Raw genomic sequence first — 27,375 nt, forward strand, 5'->3', positions numbered from 1 at the left:
AAAGTTGTTTCTTAATATTTATTTTCTATCATCATTTGGCAGTAAAAATCACTTTGCACAAAGATATTATATGTATATTAACAAATCAATCTTGATTCATTCATTTTGCTTTTCCATTTCTCCTGGTAGTTTTGTAAGAATCCATGACTTCAGTTTTTCTAACTCAGTTCTGCTTAGCTCATGGTAAATATCTGGAAAACTATGAAACTTTGCACTCACACCTAGAGATTTTAACATTGAGTTTGTCTCTTCTCCCCAAGAATGAAGAACTAACTCATCTGCAGTACCATGACACTGAAATAATTCAGGAAGTACACCATCACTTTTCTGAAGAGCCTAGAGAAGAAGATACAAAAATGGAAAAGTTTAAGAAATTCCATTTTAAAAGATCATTCTTAGAAATCAGAGCAGAAAAATCCCAATTTTATCAACATTTCAATTATCAAAGGGAACAAACAGGCAGAGATGGTACTATCTCAATTATATACTGGTCGGCCAGCTGAGGACTTGGCTGGTTGCTGGAATACCTTGAGCTGTGGTCGTATGTGTCCTGCATTTATTCTACAGAGGACTGTCTCAAAAATGGCCAAAGCATTTCCTAAAGAAACTGGAGTGACTTGGGAAGACAGACCTCTTCACATCAAGTGAAAGGAAGGAAGAGTACATAGCTGAAGGGGAACCAATCAAGGGGAAAATTACATTCTAGTTCTTATTTCTATATTTTATTTTTCATTTCTACTTCTGGTAATGAAGTTGTAATACTGTAATGTATTATATTCATAAATTAGGATATTGCTGCAAAATAAGTATCAGCTATGTAATTGTTTTTTTGTTTTGATTATGTTCATGACATAATAAGGAAACCTGGGTATAATAATCTAGATTTTTAATATGTATAAAAGATACATATATGCCATACATACATACATACATATAAGCATATGTGTGTGTGTATATCCTTTCCTACTTGACATTTTGCTTAACAATATTCTTTGTACGAGCCATTTCCTGAACATTAATGACATGCTGGAATTTAGTCAATATGACTAATATGGCCATAAGTTATAGGAATGCTCAATTTACGTCAATTGTGCAAAAACTGTGCATCAGTTTTTGCAGTTTAATTATCAATTTTGGTTTAGTTTCAAGGTGTGTATGTTTGGTGTTTCAGTTTTGTTTTGTTTTTTAAATCTAGAACTTACCTGGTAAACAGCAGATGCTTTATTTAGAAAACTAGAAAGAGCAAATACTCCTGCCACATCTTGATGATTTCTATATGCTAAATGCATTGCCATACATCCACCCATAGAAAATCCTCCTAAAAGAAGCAAAAATACACTTACCAGAAAAAGAAGAACACATGCAACAATAATTTAGAATAAAATATATCTATGTCGATTGTCCATAAATCATTTTAAAGTATTTGTAGAGAAACCTTTAAAGAGAGAGAGTGCTAAAAAAAATTTAGTCTACCTTAGGTTTCATAGAAAAAGGTCTGCTATGAGTAAACAACCTTGGTTCCATCTATGTCATCACTGGTAGAGAGATTTGTGTTATAAAAGGAGCTAGAATTAAACAAAGAAACCATGATCACCAAGTAAAAATATTTATCATAATTCAAAATATGAGTCATAGTATAACCATTATTTAACTTTCAATGTCTACTTACATTTTGCTTATACTTACAGAAATCCTCACATCACAACTACAATTACAATAAGAACATGTACCTTTCTGCCTTACTTGACAAGCTGTCAGCTCCACAAGAAGTTACGTTTCTAGTGTCTGCATAACAGATATTTAGTGAACTTTGAAATTTAGGAAAGATGACCAAAAATTTGGTGAGCTAGTTAAAATATTTTTGGATTACAATATTATTTTAGAAACTGACTTCTGTTGGTATAATAAAAATAAAACATGGATACCTACGTGTACTTTTTAAAAACAGAGTCTGAAAAAACCATTTATTCATTTGAAAAGCTGTTATTGTCTTTTATGTGCCAAACACTATGCTAGTGATGAAGACACAGAGATTAAAATACACGTACCCTCCTACCCAGGGGGCCTTCGATGAGGAAACACACAGACTGTGGAAATCACAGACTGTGGAGACAGGTGCATGGTGTCACAGCGGCAGAGGGAGTGGCGACTCTAAGCCCGACTACAGTTCAGGGACTCAGGATGGTACTCCCAAGCCTGAATGAGAGTTAAATGATATCACATTTATGGTTCATGATAAAATATAGAAAGTTACTCATGTAGCCCCACACTTGTGAAAATACAAATATACTTTGATGTAGAATTCGGTCTCATTATTTCTAGCCTACTGCTTTATTTTACTTAAAATGTAATGCTGAGGTCTTAGAGACCATACATTTGAATTTACTACAATATCCTTCTTTTATACAGGAAGGCAACAGAGAGATTAAGTGATTGGCTTAAGGCTGTACCCCTTATTTTAGATGTAATGCTAGGAATTTTGGAATTCAGATCTCATATGACAGATTTTAATGCATATTCTACTCTCTATTAAAATAGGACTACCTTATCTGGGGCTGGCAGATAGTATTATTTTGACACAGGACATCAATATATGAGAGAGGATTACCAGCCTTGCAAAGTTTAGGTTTGCAAGGGCATAATATATAAATAATGACCATGTATGATAAGTATTGTATCTGTGATTTTCAACATACCAGAAAGAAATAAGAGGTCTCATCAGTAGCAGCAGCCCTCAATGAATGAGAATCACCTGAAAGGCTCTTTCAAAATACCCCTTCCCCAACACTCCAAGATGCAGACATACCCAATTAATTCATGAATGAGCTTGACAGGGGCAGGAAAAAGCATCATCATCCTAAAACTCTGTGAAAAACTTGCATATATGCATTAGAGTCCCCAAAAGGCTAAATGTCACTGGGCTACATCATCCATGAATGTGTGCATTAATAAATCTTTGACACGTCCCATTTGGATAGAAAGAGTTTACCCTAAGTAGACAAGATCAGAATTTCAGGTAGTTAAACATTCATCATAAGTACACAGAAAGAATTCTAAATCTTTCTAGGTTTTGTCACACTTCTAGTGACAGACTTCTGTTTGCTTCTAAAGTTATTCAGTGTAAGAACATTATGTGGGTTATAAAGCATCTTGAAATAAAATCCTTATCAAGATTTATCTAAATTAGTTTAATTTATATAAATTAGTTCTTTAGAAAAACCTTAAGAGTACGAAACAGTTCTTTCTTCAGTCATCAAACTCTGAATGCTTATGATTGGCTGAACAAAGTGCCTCTGCCCTCCTCTTGCACACGTACTGATGAGCTGGCTTCATCCTTACGTGACCAATGGTGAGCCTGGCACATAGTGATAACTCAGTAAAAGTTTAATTAAAATGTTAGAAACCATATACACTGTTTCCCTGAAAATAAGACAGGGTCTTATATTTGTTTTTCCTCAAGAAGACACCCTAGGGCTTATTTTCAGGGGATGTGTTATTTTTTTTATGTACAGTATAACAATCTACATTTATTCAAATATAGTTAAGTCGCCTTCTGGAACATCATCATAACTCTCCAAACCCTGAATTCTATCCTGAATTTCTTGTGACTCTATTTCCTTTAAAACTATTGGCCCCAATCTCTCATGTCGAGCAACAGAGCTCTCATGGGGCAGATGAGAAGGGCTGCTCCTCTTCTTTACCGCTCCGGGACGAAATGCATGGGTTGTGCAGATGCGCTGCGTAGCCACGCCCATCACTAGGTCTTATTTTCTTGGGGTAGGGCTTTTATTGTGCAAATGCTTAGAAATCCTGCTAGGGCTTATTTTATGGGTAGGTCTTATTTTGGGGGAAACATGGTATTATAAGATGAAATTAGAAAACATTTACAAATATCTCTTAAATTTATCAATATCATAAAGACACAAAAAGGCATTTTCTAATTTAAGGTTTGGTGGAAAGAGGAGGACTAGGCTGAAAGTAAGGGAACCTGAGTTCTAGTCTTGCCCACGACACTTCCTAGCTGAATGTTTCTGTGTCAATTATTTAAATGCGGATTTCATTTCTAGTAAAATTATATAGCTGGACTAGATGATCTGTAGGGATTCTAACAAGTTCTTAAATACAAATACTTCGTAATTCCATTGTAAACTTTGAAATTGTAAGGGCCTTCAAAATTAAGTTATTACAAACATAGAAATTTACTTTCAGTTAAGAAATAAGAATCCATTATCTCTCAGAACACAATTCTAACTTTCCTAAAAGTTCATAGATCTTAGTAATTGCTCACTTTCTTCATCTCTTCCAATCTTCCCTCTGTTACTTATAACCCATTTACTTAGAAAATGAATTCTAGGTTGCTTACAATCAAATACACTGTTAATAACAAAACTACATCTCTAAAATGAGAGCAGGTAGGGGGATATGAGCGAGGGAGAAATGGGGTCTGAGGAAAGAGAGGGAGAACAAGAGTGAAAGAGAAAGAGACTAAGAGACCATGATACTGGGGTACAGGCAGTAATTAAGGGTACAACTGGGCATTTAACAGTTTCTCTAGAGCAAGAAAATACTCTTTAACAGAAGACATCATGACAAATCATACTATTAACAGAAAGTTTTCCTAGCACTGAAATCCTTAGTGGAATTTAAGTGGATCTTTATTAAACATATATTCAAAATCAAACATTCTACATACAGCCACACCTGCTACTGACTCTTCTGGGTCATAAAGACTTAACATTTGCTAGACTGTAAACATCAAGAGAGCAGGGATTTTTATCAGTTTTATTCACCACTGTATCCCCCCATGCTTAGAACAGTGCCTGGTACAGAGAAGGTGCTTAATAAATATTTATTGAATAAACAATGTAAACTGTAGTTCAATAAAGATATTTCTGCAAGAAGACAAATTTATCATCAAGAAATGTAGCTTTTTGATGATTTGATATAAAAGTAAAGCTTAGAAAGCCTAGAAATGAATTAGTGTGCTCCAGGCCAATCATTCCTAATCTGGCTTCTTAAAAATAAAGATTTTAGACTCAACCCCAGACCCACTAATAAAATCTCATCGCATATATCTAATTTTTAATAAAACAGATGTTTGAGAATCACAATCGTGTGGCAAATTATTCAAAATTAAGCATATGGGTAAACAGAAAGTGAAATATGGTCATGATATAAAAGAAATCCATATGCTATAGATACTGAAGCTGCAGGAACAAAGTTGTTATTTTTCTGAGAAATTCAAAAGCTTGCCTTATGTGTTGGCCAAATGTAGCTAATGAATATTTGAAATATGATTAGTGTGACTGAGGCACTAAATTTTAAATTTTATTTAACTTTAGTTTAAATTCAAATTTAAAGAGCCACAGGTAGTTAGTGGCTACCATACTAGACAATGAAGTTCTGATTATCTGAGCTGAATCAGTGATTGAAAAAAACTTCAAAATTCATAAATGGAACAATGATAAAATTAATATTTCATAAAAAGACAGTTTTGAAGATAAAGATCAATAAAAGACAAAATATAAATAGATTAGTGGGCAAAACCATATTAAAAATGATTTTAAAAGCATTCCTATCAAGAAAATTGTACACGTTAAGTGCCCCTAACACTTCATTTTTATTGACCAGGGAATCTAATCACTTTATGCAGTTTTTAGAGACCACTGATGGGAACAGACTAGCTTAAAAAAAACACAAACACACACATTTACCCACATATAAAATGCCATTATGCACACACATAAATGCATCCTGCAGACATTTAGCCTCACATTTAATTCTCATAAGTTACAATGAAGAAAAATATACTCATTGAAATATTATTATTTTAAGATTTAATCTAAGTCCTTTACCCATTTATAATCTTGTGAGGTAATCTGTAATTCCTCACTAGCCGTCTTTGACAATACAATTACCTTTAGCATGGGACACTACTGTGAAAAGGGACCTTGTGTATTTTTTCCTAATAGAAGAAAATTTAACACAAAGGACTAGTTATTTGAATTCAATTTTCCATCTAAGAGTCTAAAGCCTAATATAAAATACACTGTTCAATAAGTAAATACCAAATAGTAAATTCATTGTAGGTAATGGTTATAACGGATATTTATAGTTGCTGGTTAAGTATTTAAAATGTCAAGAGTTAACATTTCAACTACATTTAAGATTAACAAGCTGAATAAAACATATTTAAAAAATAATAAACCTCAGTTTATGAACTCTTTATATAAAATAAAACAGTAACAATCTATAAAAAAACTATATTAGAAAAATTAAGATAATCTATCTGAGAGTAAAATAGTAAAACAAAAAATAAAAATCACACAATTAAAGTTTGCTATCAACTGAATAGGATTTTAAAAACGTAATAAAGTCCACCACTATCCCAAATTTAAAAAGTTCTTCCATTTAATTTATGTACTATTATAATTATTCTTTAGACTTAAGGGCAATAAAGTCTCAAAAGATTTGGGAATATAGAAATTATGCCTAATATATTTGCTTTTGTATTTATTCTCTCACAAAATTTTCAGAATAAACCATTTATTTTCCTCTATGGAAAACTGTTAGAAAAATAGTCCTAAGCCTTTAAAGTCCTAATATTGCTATAAAGAAATATATGTTTAATTAAAATATATACATATTCAAAGAAAGTAGAAGAACACAATTGTTCTCATGTTTTACACCCCAGCAGAGCTTCAGAAGAAACTTGTATATATTCAGGAAAAGGCAGCCTGGAAATTGTGGTGCTAATTTTCACATCGAGAATTCCAACTACTTCTTCATTTTATTTTTATTTTGAATCTTATTATAAAATTATATTACACACCCACTATGCAAAGTGTTTCTACAATACAGATACATATAAAGAAGAAAATGAGTAACCCAAATCTTATTATTCATATGTAATTTTGACATGTTCTTTTAAAATTCATTTTAACAGTTAAATTCACCCTATATGTACAATTTTATATGTTGTTTTTTATTCCATGTAATAACTGATTTGAAAGTCTTTCCACAGAGTTCAAAACCTTGTAATTATTTTTTAATTGAACACATACTTACTGTCTTTTACGTGTGTATATATAGTACTTACTCTATTAATGGACTGTAATTCCCTAACCATTCCCTTCATGATGAGTATTTAGACCATCCATGTAAATTACTCAAATGTAGTTCCAGATGTACTTGTTTTTCCCTGCTTCAAAATTATGATACTCTGCTCATATTATCAAAATTCTGATAATCTGTTCATATCATTTGTCAGGTTCTATACATCCTAGATCAAAGTTAAACATGAATTATATACTTTCTTTTAACAAATTATCGCCACCTAGTGGCCAATAAAGGAATCTGTTAAGGGTACAAAGTTCTTGACTAAGTCAAGGGGCCTGGGTTCTAGTTCCACCTAGTCAATAATCTCTTTTAATTTTGGTTTCTTTGGCTCTGAAATAAGAATAATTATGTCCTATTTTAGGACAAAATTAAAGGTTCAAGAGATTTACTGTGTAACTTAAAACACTACCTAAATATAATACATTATGATATATAATGGCAATTTTAAAACTACCAAGTATAAATGTCAACTAATTTAAGAGTATCACTACCATATATTCTTTCTAAGCACAATAGTTTACAAGCGAAAATGACATATCTTTCCCTATTTTGATTTCTCACATTATACAGAAACATAATAGAAGGAAATGAAGAGTTTCAAGAAGAGGTTCTCACAAAGAGGGAGAACGCAGTGACTATGAAATATTGTTTATATGCACACTGGACATTTTCAATATGTTAATATAAAGTCAGAAGAAGACAAGATAATCTACTATTATGAATAATTTTCTTAGAATACAGGATTTGAATCCTGGTTTTGTCAATGACCATATGGCCAACTTTCAGAAAATAATTTAAAAGTCACTATCCCTCCTTCATTAAAATGTTATGAATAGCACTTAAATCTTACTTAAAATGCACCGTAACAGACACTGTACAGAAGTACAAAAACTAGTAGAAAAATACTAAGTGGTAACTTCTGTTTAAATAGTCTAGGAGCAATGAAAAAGAGGGAAGCTTTTCTGATACACCACTAAGGAAAAAGCAAGCAGCTATAGAACAGAAGAAACAATGACGGACCTACAAGTCTCCAAGTGGTGCTACTGCTCCAGCATGGCCTTCTGCTATCTGGCTGACCATGGATGGTTTGTACAGAAAGTGTATTTAGCAACAGCCAAGAAAACTTTTTCAACTTACCAGACACATTTCTAAGTATAAGTATTCCACATGAATTGACTAATTTAATTGTTACAACTCTGTAGGGTAGGTACTATTATCATCTAAGACACAGAGGTTAAGGACAACTGGTATACCTACAAAGCAGTAAATCTAGGATCAGAACCCAGTGGTCTGAGTCTAGAGCCTAAGTTCTTAGATATGTTATATGCTGTCAGCTGTGTTAGTGCATTTGCAATTATGATGTTTGTAACTCAGGGAATGCAGGTGTAAATGATTTTAGATCATCTCTAATACAGTAATGATATTGCCACTTGTGCCACGTTTTCAAGTATATGAGAGGACCGGCTAGATCAGTAAGACAAACTATAACAAAAAGCTCATATAGGACTAGAATACTATTTTCTCTATGCATTAATAACTAATGTGTATGAAAAATTCAGCATACAAATAGGGGGTAATGAAACTAATGTTTTGTCATAGTTTAAGAGGTTAAGAATCATGTGTATTTTGTGGCACATGTATAATTCTATAAAACTGTTACTGAAGATTTATTTTCACTGGTTAAACAACTAACTATACAAGGACAAATATGCTTGCATTTGCACTTTTGTCTCTTTCTGTATCTTAAATTAGGAAAAAAGCTTTAAAGATGTTAATAAGCTCATTTTACAAATTAAAAAAATTTTTTTCCATAATTTTAGACTTCATATTTATATATTATAAACTATAATATGGTTGTAAAGCTTTAAATTTTATAATTTTATAATAGTCTATAAATCTTGCAAAAAAAATTTTATTCTCATAAATCCAAGAGCCTTGATAAAATATTGATTGCTTCATAATTATATAAGACTATCTTTTAACAAGGTTCTCTTAGTTTTTTAGAAAATATTTAAAATCTTCCATTATACTGAATAGTAGAAAGAAACTAAGATAAATCCCATATGAATCAAATAATTTTTTAAAAAATCACACTGTATAAACCCCAGCAGAAAAATCTACTTACATATTCATCCACGTTCTAGAGAGGAAAAAACTTAAATTCAGAAATTATTGGAAAAAATTCATAAAAGGAAAGACCAATACATTTAACTAAAAAAAAAAAAAGCCTTTTTTGTCAAACTATAATGGAATTAAAATGAAAACAACAAATTAAGTACAAATTACAATTAGTTACCACTTCTTGTTTATTTTTAACCTTTTTTCAAGACTATATTATTCAGACACAGATGTGATAAGTTGGACATTTTAACACAAGTGATAAAAGTATCAACTAGTGCTTATTTGGAAAAGGAATTTGAAAATATATATTAAGAATCCTAAAAATGTTCAGTTACATGGAAGAATCACAGGCTTTGAAATGAAGTAAGCCTAGATTCAAAATTCTTATTGGTGCTCTGACCTTAAGAAAATCCACTGTATCTTTGGTACTCAAAGATGAACTGAATGAAGTAATGGATCTGGGAAGGGAGAAGACAGTGGACGGGGCAAGAGGACAGCAGTTCCCACTCGATGTGACAAACTCTTCAACATACGTTCATTAAGGACACTATGCAGAGTATTGTCTGCTTTCTTTTTCTTTACTTATGAAGACTTTGTAATTTCATTTTAAAGTAATTTCTTATTTTAATCTTTTCTTTTCCTATTGCTATCACACTACTTCAGGCTCTCATTACTGTATATTGATAAATTCACTAAGTGGTTTCCCCAAGTTTAGCTTTTCTTCCTTTCACTTACCCCTTCTACCAAATTAACTTTCCGAAGCACTGTTTTAATTAACTATATGACTCAAAGACAATCTTCAATAATTCTTCTTCAATTATTATTACACTTACAGAATAAAGGATAAAAACCAAAGAGCATATTTATTGAGAGCCTAGAATGAACCAAATATTTTATAAGCATCAATATTGTATTATTATTCTCACTGTAAAGATTAGGCAGCAAAAATTAAGTACCGGTAATTAAGCTGTAGGCCAGCTAGGAAGTGAAGACTTTAGAATGCCCATTTTTGTCACTGTTATGCTATCATGTACTTCAGTTCCTTAGTGCAGTTATCAGTCAACAGGTACTTTCTAGTCAGACAACAAACTTTCTGTTACAGCCAACTAGTGTCCAGACAGACAAAAACAAGCGCTACTTTTTCTATTTCTATTTTACTGTTCATTTTATTCCCTATACCCAGATGTCTATACTACAATAGTTAAAATTTTAATAATTTTTGCATCTCAATTGCCATTGCAACCTTTCTATTAAACCTTTCCCAAATGCATGTGACTCTTCTTCCTCTGAATTCACATGGTACTTAATTATTTAAATCACCAATTGACTGATCAGGTCATGCTGTTCATTATAGATTTCCTGATCATTTGTACTGTGCCAGACATTGTGATGAAGAAATATATGGTACCATGGTATAACTAATATTCTATATATCAGTTATGAGTTATACCATGTTAGGGTACTCATCACAGCCTGGCTGGCATTACAGTTATCATTTTAAGAACCTCATGGGCCCTTTCAGGTTGTAAGAAATTTGTTAGATAGATCCCGTTTTATTTATCTGTGTATCCCTTTGGGCATCTAAAATACTGCCTGGCACAGTGGGGACTTAAAAAATACCTACTAAAGATTGTATGATGAGACAGTCACATATTTTGAATTCTACCTTCCTGTTTCATAATCCCCTAACCTGAGTTATGTGTTCCTCCCTTGTGCTCTCCCTAGTACTCCGATAATGTTCCATGTTTGTCTCTATTAGAGTTAAACGTCAATGTTAAACACAGAAATATACACAGAGTTAAACATAGATGAGGAAACTGAGGCCCAGAAAGGTGATGTTACTGGGCTGGACATCACACTGCTTTTAACTAACAAAAGTAGAAATTGAAGCCACAACAGAAAAGAATGCATTTCTAGAATGGACGGATTCTATCTATTATATCATGTTGACTTTTGTAACTCAATAGACAGTTCAGTACTTCAATAAACACAGTTTGTTAATTTACTCAAATCCTGTCTATACAGAATTTCAAGGTGCATTTTAATGTTATTCAGTCAGAACATGATGGAGGTAACTGGTTTTAATAATTTCATCATTAAATACAACTCATTATAAATATAAATAGTTACATTTGGAAATAAAACCCTTTTAACTAAAATATGTCCTCTACTACTCACATTCTACACATCCCATCTCACTTTTGTATGTATCACAAAAGTAGAAATTTTAGTGGTTTGTATATTTGATGAGTACAGAAAAAGAAAAGGTATTAAACAGAATAAAGAGCTGTGTTACATTCCCTTAGGAACAGGGCTTGGCAAAAGTATGTTTAACAAAAGTTTATAAATACCCTATTCTTATCATTGTAAAGAGTTTAATTTTCATTTGATGGTATACTTTGACGGTGTACTCTATCTTAATCATGGCAATAAGAGTTTAAACTTATAAGTATTAAGCTAATTAAAATAAAATGTTTTAAAAACTGAAATGAATAATTTCAACTGAAAATTAAACTAGAAATTAAATTTTAACTGCCATGGGATTCTCAAAACATATTATTTAAAAATAAAATCAATTAAAATTTCCTGAGCTGTTGTTTATACTTCCACTATCTTTGAACCCCTTAATATGTAAAGTTTATCTGAAACTATGAATAAGTCAAATGATATATAAGTGCTTCTAAGTAATACTCCAAGTAAAAATTTGATAGAATTGGACAAAAGTGGAAAAAAACTATAAATTACTAACATTTAAAGGTCTTACCTACTAATATCCTGTTCTTCTTGATGCCACTTTTTACTTCATCATCAATCAAATCAGTAAGCACCTGACACATTACATTAATTGATTCAAGGTGTTCTGGGCAGTCATTAGATATTTTATATCTGTCAAACCAAACGTTGGAGATTCCTCCTTTCATAGGAGTATATGGCCTGTTTAAAAACAAAAAGGAAAGAAAGGAAAAAGGAATATTAAAATGGATGGTTTAATTCTCAAAGGATTCATATTTTGAATGAATAATTTCAATTTCCTCCAAGTTTTATAAGTTAAAGAATGCATATTAAAAAACCCCCTGCATATTGCCCTAAACTCTTCTATATTTCTTCCATTAACATTTACTAATCCCAGTTCATCATCTTTACTGATTCTCTCCATCTTTTAAGAAGTGGAACAGTTATAGTACTAGTGAATCTTAACCCATTTATTGTATATTCATGCTCTGGAATGCCATGTTAGTTTATATATAAAACACACACACACACACACACACACACACACACTCTGAAGGTATTTCAAATTATAATAGAGTCTTATGTTGGCAGAGGTAAATGAAAAGGGAACAAAAACAATCTTAAGATAATTCTGTAGACAAGCAAAAAGAGGTACAGGGGACTACATTAGACAAATAAGGAGAACAAAAGTTTTCCAAAAATGAGGGACAGGAGAGTTGGACAAAAGATACAGCTTATATCTTGGCAAGCCCTGCCTTCTCTTTGTATAATGGTGAATAACAAGGTTTGCTATATGGAAGAGTACCACAGAAAACACAGCTAGTGACAAAAGCCTCTATCATGATTTGAAAGAATTCTAGACCAAAGATAAGTAACATTTCCCTTTGATGACCACAGATAAAGGATTCCTCCCATACCAATATCTCTACAACTTTGCCATCTCGGAGCTATATACTCTCACCCTCCAAAGTCACTGAAGTAAAAGCATGAAATGTGCAGCTAGATTTTTAAGAAAAAGGGGAAGAGGGTTTAACAGACACCAGTTGAGATCTGAACATGATTTTCTGTATATGTTTTTTGTTTTGTTTCTTTTGAGACAGGATCTTGCTCTGTCTCCCAGGCTAGAGTGCAGTGGCATCATCATAGTTCACTGCAACCTCCAACACCTGGACTCAAGCAATCCTCTTGCCTCAGCCTCCTGAGGCACACCACCACACCTAATTTTTGTATTTTTTACAGAGACAGGGTCTTGATATGTAGCCCAGGCTGGTCTCAAATGAATTTCTGGCCTCAAGCAATTCTCCCACCATGGCCTCCCAAAGTGCTAGGATTACAGGGATGAGCCATTGTACCTATCCCCAAATTTATATTTTACTCAGCAAACCCAAAGAACTAGAGATATTTAATTTTTATTACCCTTAGGAAGCATGCAATCTTCAGGACCAGTGGGTGGTGCTGAAGAGAACAAGAGAACTACACCACTACTTTTCTATATTGATCATACCACTTAAGGAGCCTGGGCATCCAGAAGGTTATATTTGGAAAGTTTCTTAGATAAACTGAAAAGAAACCTAGAAACAAGAAAGGTGCACTGACTCAAATTTAACAAAAACTCACATACAGGGGACCATAAACATTATTTTGCAATGTGCTTTCTAAAATTTAGATGGATATTATGAATATCCCTATAAGTCAATACATAAAAACTTAACATTTTCCCTAATTTATGCAGATACACAAAAATTTTACAAATGTATATATTTTTTTTTTTTTTTTTTTGAGACAGAGTCTCACTTTGTTGTCCAGGCTAGAGTGAGTGCCGTGGCGTCAGCCTAGCTCACAGCAACCTCAAACTCCTGGGCTCCAGTGATCCTTCTGCCTCAGCCTCCCGAGTAGCTGGGACTACAGGCATGCGCCACCATGCCCGGCTAATTTTTTATATATATATCAGTTGGCCAATTAATTTCTTTCTATTTATAGTAGAGACGGGGTCTCGCTCTTGCTCAGGCTGGTTTTGAACTCCTGACCTTGAGCAATCCGCCCGCCTCGGCCTCCCAAGAGCTAGGATTACAGGCGTGAGCCACAGCGCCCGGCCAACAAATGTATATTATAAATACATGCTGTTTTGATTTTTTTATATAAATCTTCCTTATTTTTGGCTCATCTCTCCATTCCTCCTCTCCTGTCCAACTCCCTCACATATCTACCTTGTCCTCCATGCTAGGTAAACCATCTTAATGATCGGAATATATCCTTCAATGCTTTGCTCATATATTAAAATATTAAAATATGCATATTTACAGAACATTTCTTAGAACATGCTATGCTTTTCAAAAATAAAATAAGCCTATCTGCTTTTCTTATGTGAATCATGCATTTTTCCTTTAACAGTATCTTACAGAAATCCTTCCGACTGACATAGTTCTAACTCATTCTTTTAAGTGGCTATATTATATCCTATGATAAAGATGTTCCACAATATAATCAGCCATTCTCCTACTAATGGACATTCAAATGGCATCCAGGTTTCAGTCACTAAGACAATGCTGCACTAAACATACCTGCATACATGTTTTTCATCTACTGGAACTTCTTATTCTTATGGAACAGAGTTCAAGAAACATGACTGCTGGATTGAAAGGAAGAATTTTTATCTATTGTTTCAACGTTACTTCCACAAAGGTTGCAAACATTGGCCTTTCTATAAAAAAGGTAGGAAAAGATCCCTTGTTCACAGCGCTAACAGCAGTAGGTGCTCGCATACATTAAAATGTTACCATTTAAGACCATCAATTGAAATTTTAAAATCAACTTTATTAAAGTATAATTTACATATATATGTGCACATTTTAATATACAGTTCAAATACTTTTGACGATGCAACCACCAACTCCACAATGATACAGAACATTCTCTTTCTGCAGAAAATCCTATCCTGCCCCTTTGCAAGCAATTTCCATAAACTTCCCAGGCAACCACTTAGTGATCCTACCAATACCGATTAGTTCTGCTTATTCTACAACTCCACGTAAATGGAACCGCTGATTGACATCATTAGCTATTTTTTTCTACTGGGGTTTTGATTTTTTTCTTGTTTAAAAGAGTATTTTGTCTATTATTCACACATTTGCTATATGTATTTCAAGTTTTTTTTCCCAAACCTATTTTTGAATATTGACATTATATATTTAAGGGATCTTTCTTATCAGGTAAAAGACTCTACATCTGATATAATGTCTTTTAAAAAAAAATAAATTTCTGGGTGTCCCGATTGGTTTAAGAAGCTTTTCCCAATCCATAAGTATTTTTTTCCACATAGAATCCCAGATGTTCTTCTAAGATTTTGTTTTCATATTTACATCTAAGTCTTGATTTTTCATGAATTTCATACATGGAATGACTTCTAAGGGTTTAAATTAATTCTATGCTATATGGATAGTTAATTGTGCTTATATTATATTAAAAGAAAGAAAAGAAGCGGAAGGAGGGAGATACCCTTCTCAGACAATGGTGAAACCCACCTCTGTCAGCTATTTAATTGTACAGTTCTGTATTATCTAGTCTCTCTCAATCTGGGTTCAGTGAGAGAATTAAGTCCTAATACCTAAGACATATAGTATATCTAGAACTGACTTCTCTCCAAAGCATCTAGAATGGTACTAGTTCTACACTATCCTTGGGAAAATCAAGAAAATGGTCAAATAATTTTCTGTGTTCTTTGATTTAGATTAAGAGCTTTGGCTGAGAAAGGCTCTATTTCACTAATCTATTTATCAGTTTAGTACCATATTAACCATATTATGTATTACAGTGGTTTTACATGTTCTGAAATTGTCTCATACTTGTGTTGGCTATTCTCAGGCATCTATTGCTGTTTCTTCGAGAAATTAATCAAAAAATTAATAAACTATAAAATATTTTCAAAATATTCTCCTCAAAAGTCCTTTTAGAATTTTAATTAATACATTATTATCTGAGAATTAATATTTTATGACATAAACTTGAAAGGAGGGCAGATTTCTGCAGACTAAGCTCTTAGGGCTTTTCTTACATTGCTCTCTATCCAGGCTCTGAACTGGTACAGAAAAGATAAAATCCTGAACCAATTCTCTACTACGACTCCTACAGAATCTAAATTTCCCTCATTTCCATATGCCTTTTGACCCCAGAAGCTGCCTGGATTAAGAGAGGAAGATAAATCGGAATCAGAAGGGGAGAGAAGGCAGACAGCATTAAAGACTTCTTCCTTCCAGAATCTCCTCTCAGAATTGGCTTTCTTAAAGTACTCTGAAAATGAAAGTAGGCCTTTCCACATAGCCACTGTCAAACAAAATGAAATCTCAAATTGTATTAGAACTGTCATTAAAATCACAGTGAAGTTCTAAATCAAAACTGAATATACAACACTAAGTTCGAATTAGACTATTAACCCTTTTGAATTATTTCTACTTCCCTTTTCATTTTAGTCTGCTATTTCTGTAAGTGTTTGTCTGTCTAAACACTTAAATAAGGATGATATCATAGGCTAAAATGTGAATCATTCTGGGAACTCAGCCATTAATGGAAAAAAATGACATTCACTTAACTTTTTTCTTTGACAATGCCTTACTTAATTAGAGATAGATGCTCCATAGAGGTAGAATCCCAATTTAAGTATTTTACTAATATGGTAGCTTTCTGTTCTTGAAATTCTCTAAGAAAATTAAAATTCTGTACAAAAGAAATATTTAGGAAAATTTAATGAGACAAAGAATAATTTAGAACTTTTATGCTAAGAAAACATAATCAAGAATGTATAAATCTCTTAAAATGTTAGAATAACCTTTAAAGAAGGCATAAAAGATTATTTCTTAAACAGCTAAAAAAACTGGCACATATGTTATACTCATTCACCTTCTTCTTCAAATCACTCACTTTATTAGCTGGTATAAAACAGCTCAGACATTACCACAATAAATAAATATGTTTGGCAAAGAACATCTGTATGGCTCCTAAATCAATCAATCAATCAATTCATTTACACACCAGTCAACTATTAAGCTTGAATAAAAAATCCAAGGTAAAAAAAAAAAAAAAAAGAATGAAAAGAAAGAATTGACATTCAGCTTGATACCAAGTTTGGTTTTGATCTGTGTTCTCTTAACGTCATAAAATCAAAAGGTCATTTATAACCTTTAACGTCATAAAATCAAAAGGTCATTCATAACCTTTAAGATAATAATCTGGCTCCGGTCTTCCTCTTTGTCCTCATTTCATACGACATCCTCCAGAATTCACTAGGTTCCAGTCACATTTACTCCTTTCTTTCTTTCAAACAAGGCAAGCTCATTATTGATCCAAGGGCTCTGTGTCTGATATTCCCTCTGCCTGAAAAGCTCTTCGCCGTATTCTGCATGGTGGGCTCCCACTGAGCACTTAGGTCTCAACTCAAATGCCACTTATCAGGGAGCTTCTTTATTATTGAATTTAAAGTGTACCTCTCTTCTCCCCAGCAACACGCACATATACTCTCTTCCATTACCCTATTTGACTTTCTTAACACCATTTATTACTATTTGAAATTGTTACATTTAATTTCCCTTTTGTTTTCTTCTCTGTGTGAGTTCCCTGAGAGCAGGGACTTTACTTTTCCACAGTGATAGCCCCAGTGCCAAGAACATAGCCTGACATACAGTAGATACTAAGTAAGTATTTGTTGAACAACAAATGTCAATAACCATTTGTGTTACTTGGGAATAATTTGTGTCAGCTGGAAATAATAGAATGTTTAAAGTTATTTGTGCTTTTAAACATCTTTTGACTTTAACTCTTGTAAAATCCACAGTGATTTCTAAAAAATGATCAAATTTTTCTTTTGTATCTTTTTTATAAAAATAGATTTCTAAGAAAACAAGTTTATACATACTAGTAGATACTTAAACATACCTAATACTTACCAAAGAAGTAAACTATTTCCTCAAAATGGCTTTTTAGTAGAGTTCCTTACTAGCATACTTGTAGTACAGATCTACTGGTATCAGGAGAGGGATCTCCTAATATCATGCTTCAGAGAGGAATCCTAAGTGATGGAGTAAAGAGGAATCCATTGTTTACTATCCCTAAATAAAATTGGCCAAATCTATTTTAGAATACATATTTAATGTAAAATATAAATGTGGGCTTTATGTGGAAAAATAGTAAATCAAAAAGTGGAGACATTGTGTAAATCTTACTGCTTCAAGAACTTTTCAAAACACCAAAAAAAAGCTATATCATCATATAAATTATAAATGGCTTATTAAAAAATTACTTTTTTAAAAATGGAAACTCTAATAGTAAACCCAAACTAAGGAAACCTCTAATTGTAAATATAGCTACAGTATGTCATAGAAATAAAAATCTTTATTGGGCACTTCAATTCAAGAGTCCAAATTAGCCATTATAAAACAAATAATGCAATATTTTCCATCTAAATCAACACAGCAAATTGCTGACTTTCACTAAATATGCCCCTAACTTAGCTGATTAAAAATATCTATTAAATATAGTTGAAAAAAAGGAATACTTTATAGCTAAACTGGTAATTCACAATTTAGTCAAAACATGCTAATATACTATTATAGACCACAACTGAGTAAATATAATAGACTACTGTTATCCTGTTCTTTAAAACATGTAAACAAAACTACAATCTGGTTTGGTGGCATCTTCAATGTATGTGGATGAAATACACATGACAACTGTAACATACAGGGGTGAGAATAAAGGGATGTATTATAATTATAAGGCATCTGAAGTTCACTGAAAGAGGTAAAAAATGAATTTTAAGAGGTTTGCTATGTATATCATAATCCCTAGAGCAACCAGGAAAAAAAGTGGACAAATTAAAATGGAGTCTTTAAAAAATTAAAAATAATTCAAAAGGAGGTAAAAAAGGAAAATACAGGAAAAAAAGCAGTTGACCTAAATTCAAAAGTATCAATTGTTACATTAAATGTAAATGGTTTAAACAAATCATTTAAATGACAAAAACTGTCAGACTGGTTAAGGAAAAAAACAAAGCCCAACTACGTTTTGTCTATAAGAAACCACTTCAATATGACACAGGTAGGTTAAAAGTAAAAGGATGAGCAAAGACATATCATGCAACCCTAAACAAAAGAAAGTACAAGGATAAAAAAAAAGATTTGTCATGTAAACTGCAAGATTAGGAAAGCTGATGTATACATTATTATTATAAGCAAAGTATACTTCAGGGTATTACCAGAAATTAAAAATGAACATTTTATATGATAAAGTAGATATTAATGGAGAAGACAATAACCCTACATTGGTATGGACCTAACAAAGCAGCCTAAAAATACATGAAGAGAAAACTGACAGAACTAAAGGGAGAAACAGACTGATCTACAATCATAGTCGGAGATTTTAATACTCATTCCTTGGTAACTAAAGAACTTATAAAAATAACCACTAAGCATATACAAAATTTGAGTAAAACTACTAACCACCTGAACTACTGACATTTATGGAACACTATACACAAAAATGTACAACAGTCACCAACATAGAACATATGCAAAGCCATAGAACATTCCAGTGAGTATCAGATAAAATCGTACAGGATATTTTCTGACAACAAAGGAATGAAATTAAAATCAACAGCAATATCAAACACAATCCCAAATATTTGGAAATTAACAACATATTTCTAATTAACTCATGGGTTAAGGAAGGTCTCAAAACTATATTTGCTACAACTGGCCAAAACAGTATTTTCTATGCCACGTGCTCTTCTTACAATGTGATTCTGTCTAATACTCTGATAGTTCATCAAGTGGTGGAGGTCTATGTTTTCTACCCTTGAATCTGAGTGGTTTTCCAATTAATGAGGAAATAGCACCATGTAACTGCTAAGACTAGGTGATTAACAGCAATACAGCTTCCTCCTGGTTTTCTTAGGCCATGTGCTCTTGGAACTCAGTCTCCATGCTGCCAGGAGGCCCAAATACTACATGGTAAGGCCTCATGTAGGTGTTGCAACAATAGACTAAAGGAAGGTCTTAGTTAATACCCAGCATTAACTGCCAGATATGTGAGTGAGCCTTCAGGTGACTCTAGCCCCTACCAGTCAAGCCATGAGTCGCCCAGGCCTTCAAGTTTTCCCAGCAAAGGGCCCAGATCAAGCTCTCACCACCATGCCCTTTCTGAATTCTTAGCCCACAAAATTTGTGACCACAATGAAACTGTAATTTGGGCGGTCTGTTACACAGAAATAATAATGGGACCATGAAGGAGATAAGAAAATATTTCAACATAAATAATTTTAAAAGTGAAAGAAAAAATTAGACCTTCTCCTCACCCCCAAAATTAGCAGGACTGAGCTAGAGAAATGTACAGTTTTAATGTAAATAGAGGGAAATAAGAAATATAAGAGTAGATATAAACGAAACTGAAAAACAAATAAGAGAGAATAACAAAGTGAAAATTGGCTCTATGAAAAGATTAATAAAATTGGTAACCCCTTGGTAAGATGAACCAAGAAAAATGATATAAATTATTATCAGCAATGAAATAAAGATTATCAACAATAAACCATAAAAGCATTAAAAGGAAATATCATAAACTTTATGTCAAAAAATTTGACCAATTAGATAAAAGATACAAATTCCACGAGGGATACAAATTCCATGAGAAACACAAATTATCAAGACAGATCCAAAAAAGAAAAAGAAAATCTGAATACCCTGATTCTATGAAAAAAAATTGAATTATCAAAACCTTCACCCAAGAAAACATCAGGTCCAGATGATTTCACTAGTGAACTTTAACAAACATTTAGGGAAGAAATAACACAAACTCAAAAAACATAGAAGGGAATCCTAACACATTTTTGACATTTTGGAAGACATTCAATTAACACAAAAATAACTCGCTGGTGATCTTCTAAATGCACTACCAAATACTTATACTCTCCAAAAAGTATATTAAAATTTTTTGAATCTTCAATTTTTCATTATCATTTTGTTCTTCCTCTTTCAATTCTCCCAACTGAGGTAAATAAATTCTTCTTAGTACACATAAAAAGGTCCTAGAAGTCCTGGTTCTCTCTCTCTCCTTAATAGTAAATTAACGGAAAATTAAAGCAAAGCATTTGCATAAGCACATAGTATGCTTGATGTGAATCAAGAGCAAATAATGAGAAGACAGATTGGGGCACAGCTCAGCACATTATTTCACTTACACAAAAACATTTGCAATTTAAATGCTGGCTTAAATTAAGTGTGCAGGATAAAAGAGTGTGCAGATGCTAATTTAATATTTATACAAAGCAGTTTGACTTCAAAACTATAACAATCTTATTGTGAATTTTGTCAAACACACCTACAGGTTACATAATCTAAATATTTATTAAGTAGTCAATTCCATATTTCTATTCTGGATTACTGATTCAAAAAGCATAACATTATTTCTAAATAATCCTTTTAAATGTGGAAAGAATCTCATAAAACCCTTTTCTAGAGATTATGAACTCTGGTTTAACTAAATTTTTAGAAAGATTATACTCATTGGCGTTATTAAATTTCCTTTTGGGATGAATGTGGGGAAGAAGAGCGTTTGAAAGTTAAGTAATATCTGCAGGACAGAGGAAGCAGAGTCCTGTAAGTCACAGCAGGGACACAGAGTTTAAATTCAGAGATTTACCAAACGTGTTAGAGAGAGAGAATAAATTACTCACCTGGCAAAATTTAGCCCAATAGTGTAACTGCAATAAAGAATACATTCTGGAAAAAAAGTATGCTAATTTAAGATATCTTATATACAGAATTAAGCTTAAAGAACATCTAGTTGGCACATTTCTTTATATATATTATGCCACAGTGATATTGAGGAGATAAATTACTGCATACCTGGGAGGAGCTGTTGGATAAATAATTTTTATGTGTTGGAATGTCAAATCTTGACTTAAAACCTCTCTGATCCACCTTCTTAATCCTTGTCCAGAATCACCTGATGAATCACAAAATCTAGATTAAGATAAATATTTTAATAATACAATGCATTTAAACACAGTCTATAACTTTCATGTCACACAGGGCTGAAATAAGAGATAAAAAAAAGTCTCCATACATAAAAGCAACCATATAGAAACTGCTTCATCAATGTGATTTGATCAGGCATCAATAGGCAGCGATACTTTTGATTATTTTATTCCTGGCTTCACCACTGTCACTTAGTTGACCTTGTTTAAGTTTTCTTATTTGCTTAATGAGTATAAGAACAAATAAACTGATTTTTCTAAAAAGATATTCTTTCTGTATCTATATCTGATTTTAGCACTGTAATTTCTTATCTTACCCTTAAAAGTAATAAATTCCTAAAGTGATTGTTAAACTTTTGTAGTTGGAACAACCTAATATAATTTTATCGGTTAAAACAATAACCTTTAAAAAGGGGTATTCAGTGTACTTTGATTTTTAACTTGAAGAAACTACAATTTAATTTTGGTAACATGTTATATGACCTAAAATAATAATTATATACTCCAAAGGAGAAAAATAATCAAAACTCATACAAAATTACTGTGTGTGTATTTGCACCCAAAAATACAAGAAACTATAGGTCCATCTTATATAGTTCTGAAGAGTAAATGTAGAGGGAACAACTTTAATTTTTTAATCAATTAATGAAGACATCATTTCAAAAATTGTCTCTTGAATACATGTCAATGTGCCAGGCACTGTGTTCACTGTTAGAGAAGAGGCATTGATGGGGGGTGAGGGAGGAACAGAGACCCTACTCTCATAGCATATATAGTTTATTGTGAGAAACAGTATTATTCAAATAATCACACAAATAATGTAAAAGACAAATATAAATGCTGCAAAGATGAGACACTTGCTGCATGCGTTTATTATACTCCGAACTGATCGAGTTAAGGAGTTCAGAGATAATCTCACTAGGCTGTAAACTCTGCAAGGTAAGGTTCATTATGTGTTTTATCCAGTTATTTGTTCACCTAGTGCCTAGAACAGGACTGACAAACACTGGATATCCAATAGATAGTTGCTGAATGGTCTGGACTAAAATCTACAGGGTGGTGAGGAGTGAAATACAGGAGGAAAGAGGATCTCAGGCAGAGGAAAGGGCAGGTGCTAAGACCACAGACAGTAGGGAGCAGTATGACATCTAAAAACTGAAAGGCAGAGAATAAGGACGAGCAGTGACTGCAAGATGAGGATGGGAAAACTGTAGGAAAATGACAAATCCTAAGAGCACAGGGACACCGGAGTATAGACAGAAAGGTGGCATGATTCTAAGGACCACTCTGGAAGCTGTGTGAAGACAGAATTGAAGAGGAACAAAAGTAGATGTGAGATCAGTTAGGAGGCTACTGTTCAGGTGACAGGGTAATAACACAGACAGATACTAGAGAGATTTAGGATACTAGATACTAGAGAGATTTAGGAGATAAAATGAACAGAAATTGGCAATATATTAGTTATGAGGGTCAATGGTCAAAGGTTTCAAGGATGACTAGTGGGTTTTTGGCCAGACTGGGTGAACAATAGTACTACAGACTAGCATAGACAGGGAACACAAGAAGCAACAGGTCCATATATGTTGAATGAGAGGTGCCTCTTTATAATGCATACAAAGTCTTACACCAGGAGTTGGTTGAGCAAATGATGGCCAGTCAGAGTGGAGGACAAAATAAGCATAAGGTCCTTCAGGACCATTTGCCAAGAACGGGTTTTACATTATTAAAGAGTCATTAAGAAAAAGAAAGGCGGTGAAAATATGTGGAAAAAGACCTTATGTGGCCCACAAAGCTGAAAATGCTTACTATCTGACCCTTTACAGTTCGCAGACCCCTGCCTTACACTACCTGATGCCAGTACCCTCTTAGATATCCTCTCCTACTCTTCTCATTCCAGGCACACTAGCCTTACCGCTGTTCCTTGAACATGTCGAGGAACCTACCTCAGAGCCTCTTTCTTCATTTTTCCTTCGTCTGGAACAGTGTAACCCCATATATCCACAAGATTCACTCACCAGTCTAGCTGTCAAGTGTCATCTTCACAATGAGGCTTATCCTGACCATTTTATTTAACTGCAAACCCTCCCCCCCATACCTTCCATCCCTCTTGCCTTTTTCCATAAAACCTACTATCTTCTACTATATCATTTTTTTCACTGCAACATAAGCCCCATGAGAGCAGGGATTTGGGTTTGCTTTATTCAATGCTGTATGCTAAGAGCCTATAGAATACTGCCTTGCACACAGTGTTCTATTCACAGTGAACAGATTAATGAATGACTATCAGGCAGTTGGACAAACTAGTTCAGAACTCAAAGGAGGCCTCAAAAGGAGACATGCATTTGAGTCACTGATGTATAGGTAAAAACAGAATCTACGAGCTGCTATGGAGTTTAGCCTGGAGAGAAAAATGTACAGTGAGAAGAGGATCTAGGACCAAATTTTAAGGAATCCCATCATTAACAGCCACACTGAGGAGAGGATGAATCTGTAAAAGAAACCAGAAGGAGCAAATAGAGATAGAAAGAAAACCCGAAGAGTTTTTTGAGAAGAAAGTTGAATGCTGCTGACAGTTCAAATAAGAGGAAGACTGAAAAATGCTCATTACGTTTAGCAATCCAGAGGTTACTGGTGACTTTAGCAAGAGCCAACTCAGGCTCAGAGCTGAGCCTTATTATATGTGGAGAAAGCCATAAACAAAAACACATGGTTTAGGCTTTTGTGAACCTTATAGTTCAGTGTGGAATACAGACATTAAATTAGGTAATTACAAGTATGAATGCCACTGAAAGAAGGAACAGTATCCTATAGGAGCAAATAATAAGAGTGAATTAATCTAACCTGAGAGATGGAACAAAGTTAACTAAACTATCACTTATTTTTATCATGCCAAAAGAAGTTACCTCCTTAGTATTTAATTAGCAGGAAAGGCTTAAATTAAACTGGCTATATAAAATTTACATTCTTATATATTCTTCTATGGCTGCTGAATCCTAGAAGAAAATCTTAAGGTTTTAAGACTATTTTTTAAAAAACAAAATCTGTCTCTATATACATTTTTTCAGCCTAGAAGAGTAAGATTGAATTGCTACAAAACAACATCTAACCATCCATTCACAATGCCCACTTTTTGAAAAACCAGCACCTTTTTCCATGGTAAAACTGTTATAGTCAAACTGATTTAATTGGTTAACAGCATGGTAAAATTGAGTATGATAAAACTGTTATAAGCAGTATGCCCATGTTTGGATTAACTAGAAGCCAAACATCTTCTATAACATAACCACACATATTAAAGTCTAATGTAAAATCACTAGCCTCTAACATGCATGATAAAGATCTACTCCCAATAAAAGTTTTATTTACTTCAATGGAGATTTAAATATATAGGAATCATATTATACTTGCATACTTGGCAGAATTCTTTGGATAAATTTTTTGTTCAAAATACACAAAGGGAAAAAAATATATATACAATGTATGACTTACATGCCCTTACAGGTTATAAATATGTCAGTAATTTGAAAGTGAAAATAAGGATAGTCATTTAAACAAAGTGGTCTAGGGGAAAAAAGAACATAATCCAGGTATTCTTCCTAACAATATTGTGAATTAACTTACTTATGAGAAGGGGTATAATATTGCATTTCTGGATATTTATAAATGAACACCCTTAGAACCCTGAATAGTACCATCCTGAACACTTCACCTTCCAAATATATGTCCAGTCTTTCCCATTAAACATCATTGGCTCTTTTCTTACCTATCTCCAAAATGATACATTATAGTTTAGGGTTTTTCACTTTACCAAAGAGCACTGATTTTGTAGTCAGAGAAATTTGGGTTCAAATAACAAATCCCTAATCCAACTCCACTCACACCAATAGCTAAGTGAGCTTGGGCAAGAAGCTGTTGAACCTATCTAGTCTCATTTTCAAAATAAACAGAATACCTCCCACAACTGCCCATTTCCATTTCTCTACCTTTCCAATTTCCTTTCTGTACCTTTCCAATTCCCTCCACTATCCAATCACCATCCCTTTTAAGCCACAGGTCTCAGCTCAAAGACCACTTTTCTCTGAAAAGTCTGACAAGCTCTTCATCTTCCAAATGCCTTAATAATGCCTAACCACATTTTTTTCCTTACAATTCACTTGGCAGTAAATCATGCACCATCTTGTGATCTTCCATTCACTGCTGACTCAAACTAATTGAATTGTTTTTGTTTTTAACTTTAGGTAGGCCCCCTGAGGACACTGGCTGTGTCTCATTTCTTTAAAAAAAAAAAAAAAAAAAACATTTCCTGTGAACTTGCCCTGGGCCAATCATTGGGGGTGCAAAGATTAAAACAAGGGTTCTTACGCTTGAGGAGCTCACAGTCCAGTGGGGAAGACAGACATAAGTAATTACAGGTGACTGTTAAGAAACAATATACAGAATTAAGTGCACGTTACTAAGGGCCGGCAGTAGAAGGAGAATACCTGTCCCCGGGGCTCACAGTTGTTGACTCTGTGCTGTATCTTGGAAGTTTAATGACACCAGGGAGAAGGGGAAAGGAGCAGATAAAAGGTAAACAAGAAAAGGCACTCCAACCCAGGTACAGTGCCTTACAGGAAGGAGACACTCAGTAAATATTATCTAAGTTAGCCCTTATCTCAATTGTTGACATTAGGAGACTGAAAGCAAGCAAGGGCAAATCGCTAGCAGCTGACCCTGAAAAGCACTAAATAATTCATCCGCCCCTTTGGGAAGACTTACCTTACTAACTGGCTCTGCTTAAAAAGCTGGGGCGAGGGATGGGGCGGTGGTAGGGGCTGCACGGAGAGAATGCTGTGCATGGAGGGATGGCCCAGAGCGGCGGGACACGAGGGCCGGAAGCGGGGTGGTGGGACAGTGAGGAAGACAAGGGGGTACGGCTGGGGACAGCTGACCCTGCCCGTGTGTCCACAGCCGTGGTCTGGCTAGGGGAAAGCCACCCTCTCCGAGCCCACTGGGCCCCTTTCGAGCCCGGCGCCTCCCCCACTGAGGCAACACTTGGGCGACCGAAGGGAGGATGCTTCCCAAACTGCAGAAAACCGGGACGTAAAACTGCAATCCACCTGAGCCATGCAGGAAGATCAGAGAGGCGCTGTGCCTCCCAGCCGGCAACACGACACAGCGCTGCAGGAGAACCGAGCGAGACGCAGCCGCCATTGCCAACACCGCCGACACCGCCAGCACAGTCGCACGCCCCGCCCCTGCGCCGCCGCGCGGGGCCGCGCACGCAAGCACGCAGCTACCGCGCGGGAGCACGCCTGAGGGCGCGCATGCGCGGCGCTGCTGGCGCGGTCTTGCCTTTTAATACATTGGGGTCGAGTTTGAGGTAGTTCAAACTGTATTGA

The 27,375-nt window shown here is 34.0% G+C and overlaps 1 protein-coding gene across 2 annotated transcripts; it reads right to left on the bottom strand.

The window, feature by feature from the left end:
* On the bottom strand, window positions 1–27,253 carry LYPLAL1 (lysophospholipase like 1). 2 transcript variants are annotated; one of them, XM_012791421.2, is made up of 5 exons: window positions 27,094–27,253; window positions 21,864–21,963; window positions 12,005–12,174; window positions 1,203–1,318; window positions 1–336 (listed from the first exon to the last, which is right to left on the bottom strand). In XM_012791421.2, the coding sequence occupies exons 1-5, from the start codon at window positions 27,185–27,187 to the stop codon at window positions 97–99; spliced, it is 720 nt and encodes a 239-aa protein (XP_012646875.2). In that variant the 5' UTR covers window positions 27,188–27,253; the 3' UTR covers window positions 1–96. The 2 variants fall into 2 exon arrangements, with proteins under 2 accessions (XP_012646875.2, XP_075853164.1); XM_075997049.1 differs by lacking the exon at window positions 21,864–21,963 and having other exon boundaries at window positions 27,094–27,234.
* Window positions 27,254–27,375: the final 122 nt, after the last annotated feature.

This window comes from Microcebus murinus, chromosome 23 (assembly GCF_040939455.1).
Source record: "Microcebus murinus isolate Inina chromosome 23, M.murinus_Inina_mat1.0, whole genome shotgun sequence".
Classification (NCBI taxonomy): domain Eukaryota; kingdom Metazoa; phylum Chordata; class Mammalia; order Primates; family Cheirogaleidae; genus Microcebus; species Microcebus murinus.

Coding starts and splice junctions, on each gene's coding strand:
- LYPLAL1 (XM_012791421.2), bottom strand. CDS start 27,187: ATGGCGGCTGCGTCTCGCTCGGTTCTCCTGCAGCGCTGTGTCGTGTTG. Junction 21,964..27,093: donor GATCTTCCTGCATGGCTCAG/GTGGATTGCAGT, acceptor GTGATTCATCAG/GTGATTCTGGACAAGGATTA. Junction 1,319..12,004: donor GAAGAACAGGATATTAGTAG/GTAAGACCTTTA, acceptor TGCTTCTTTTAG/GAGGATTTTCTATGGGTGGA.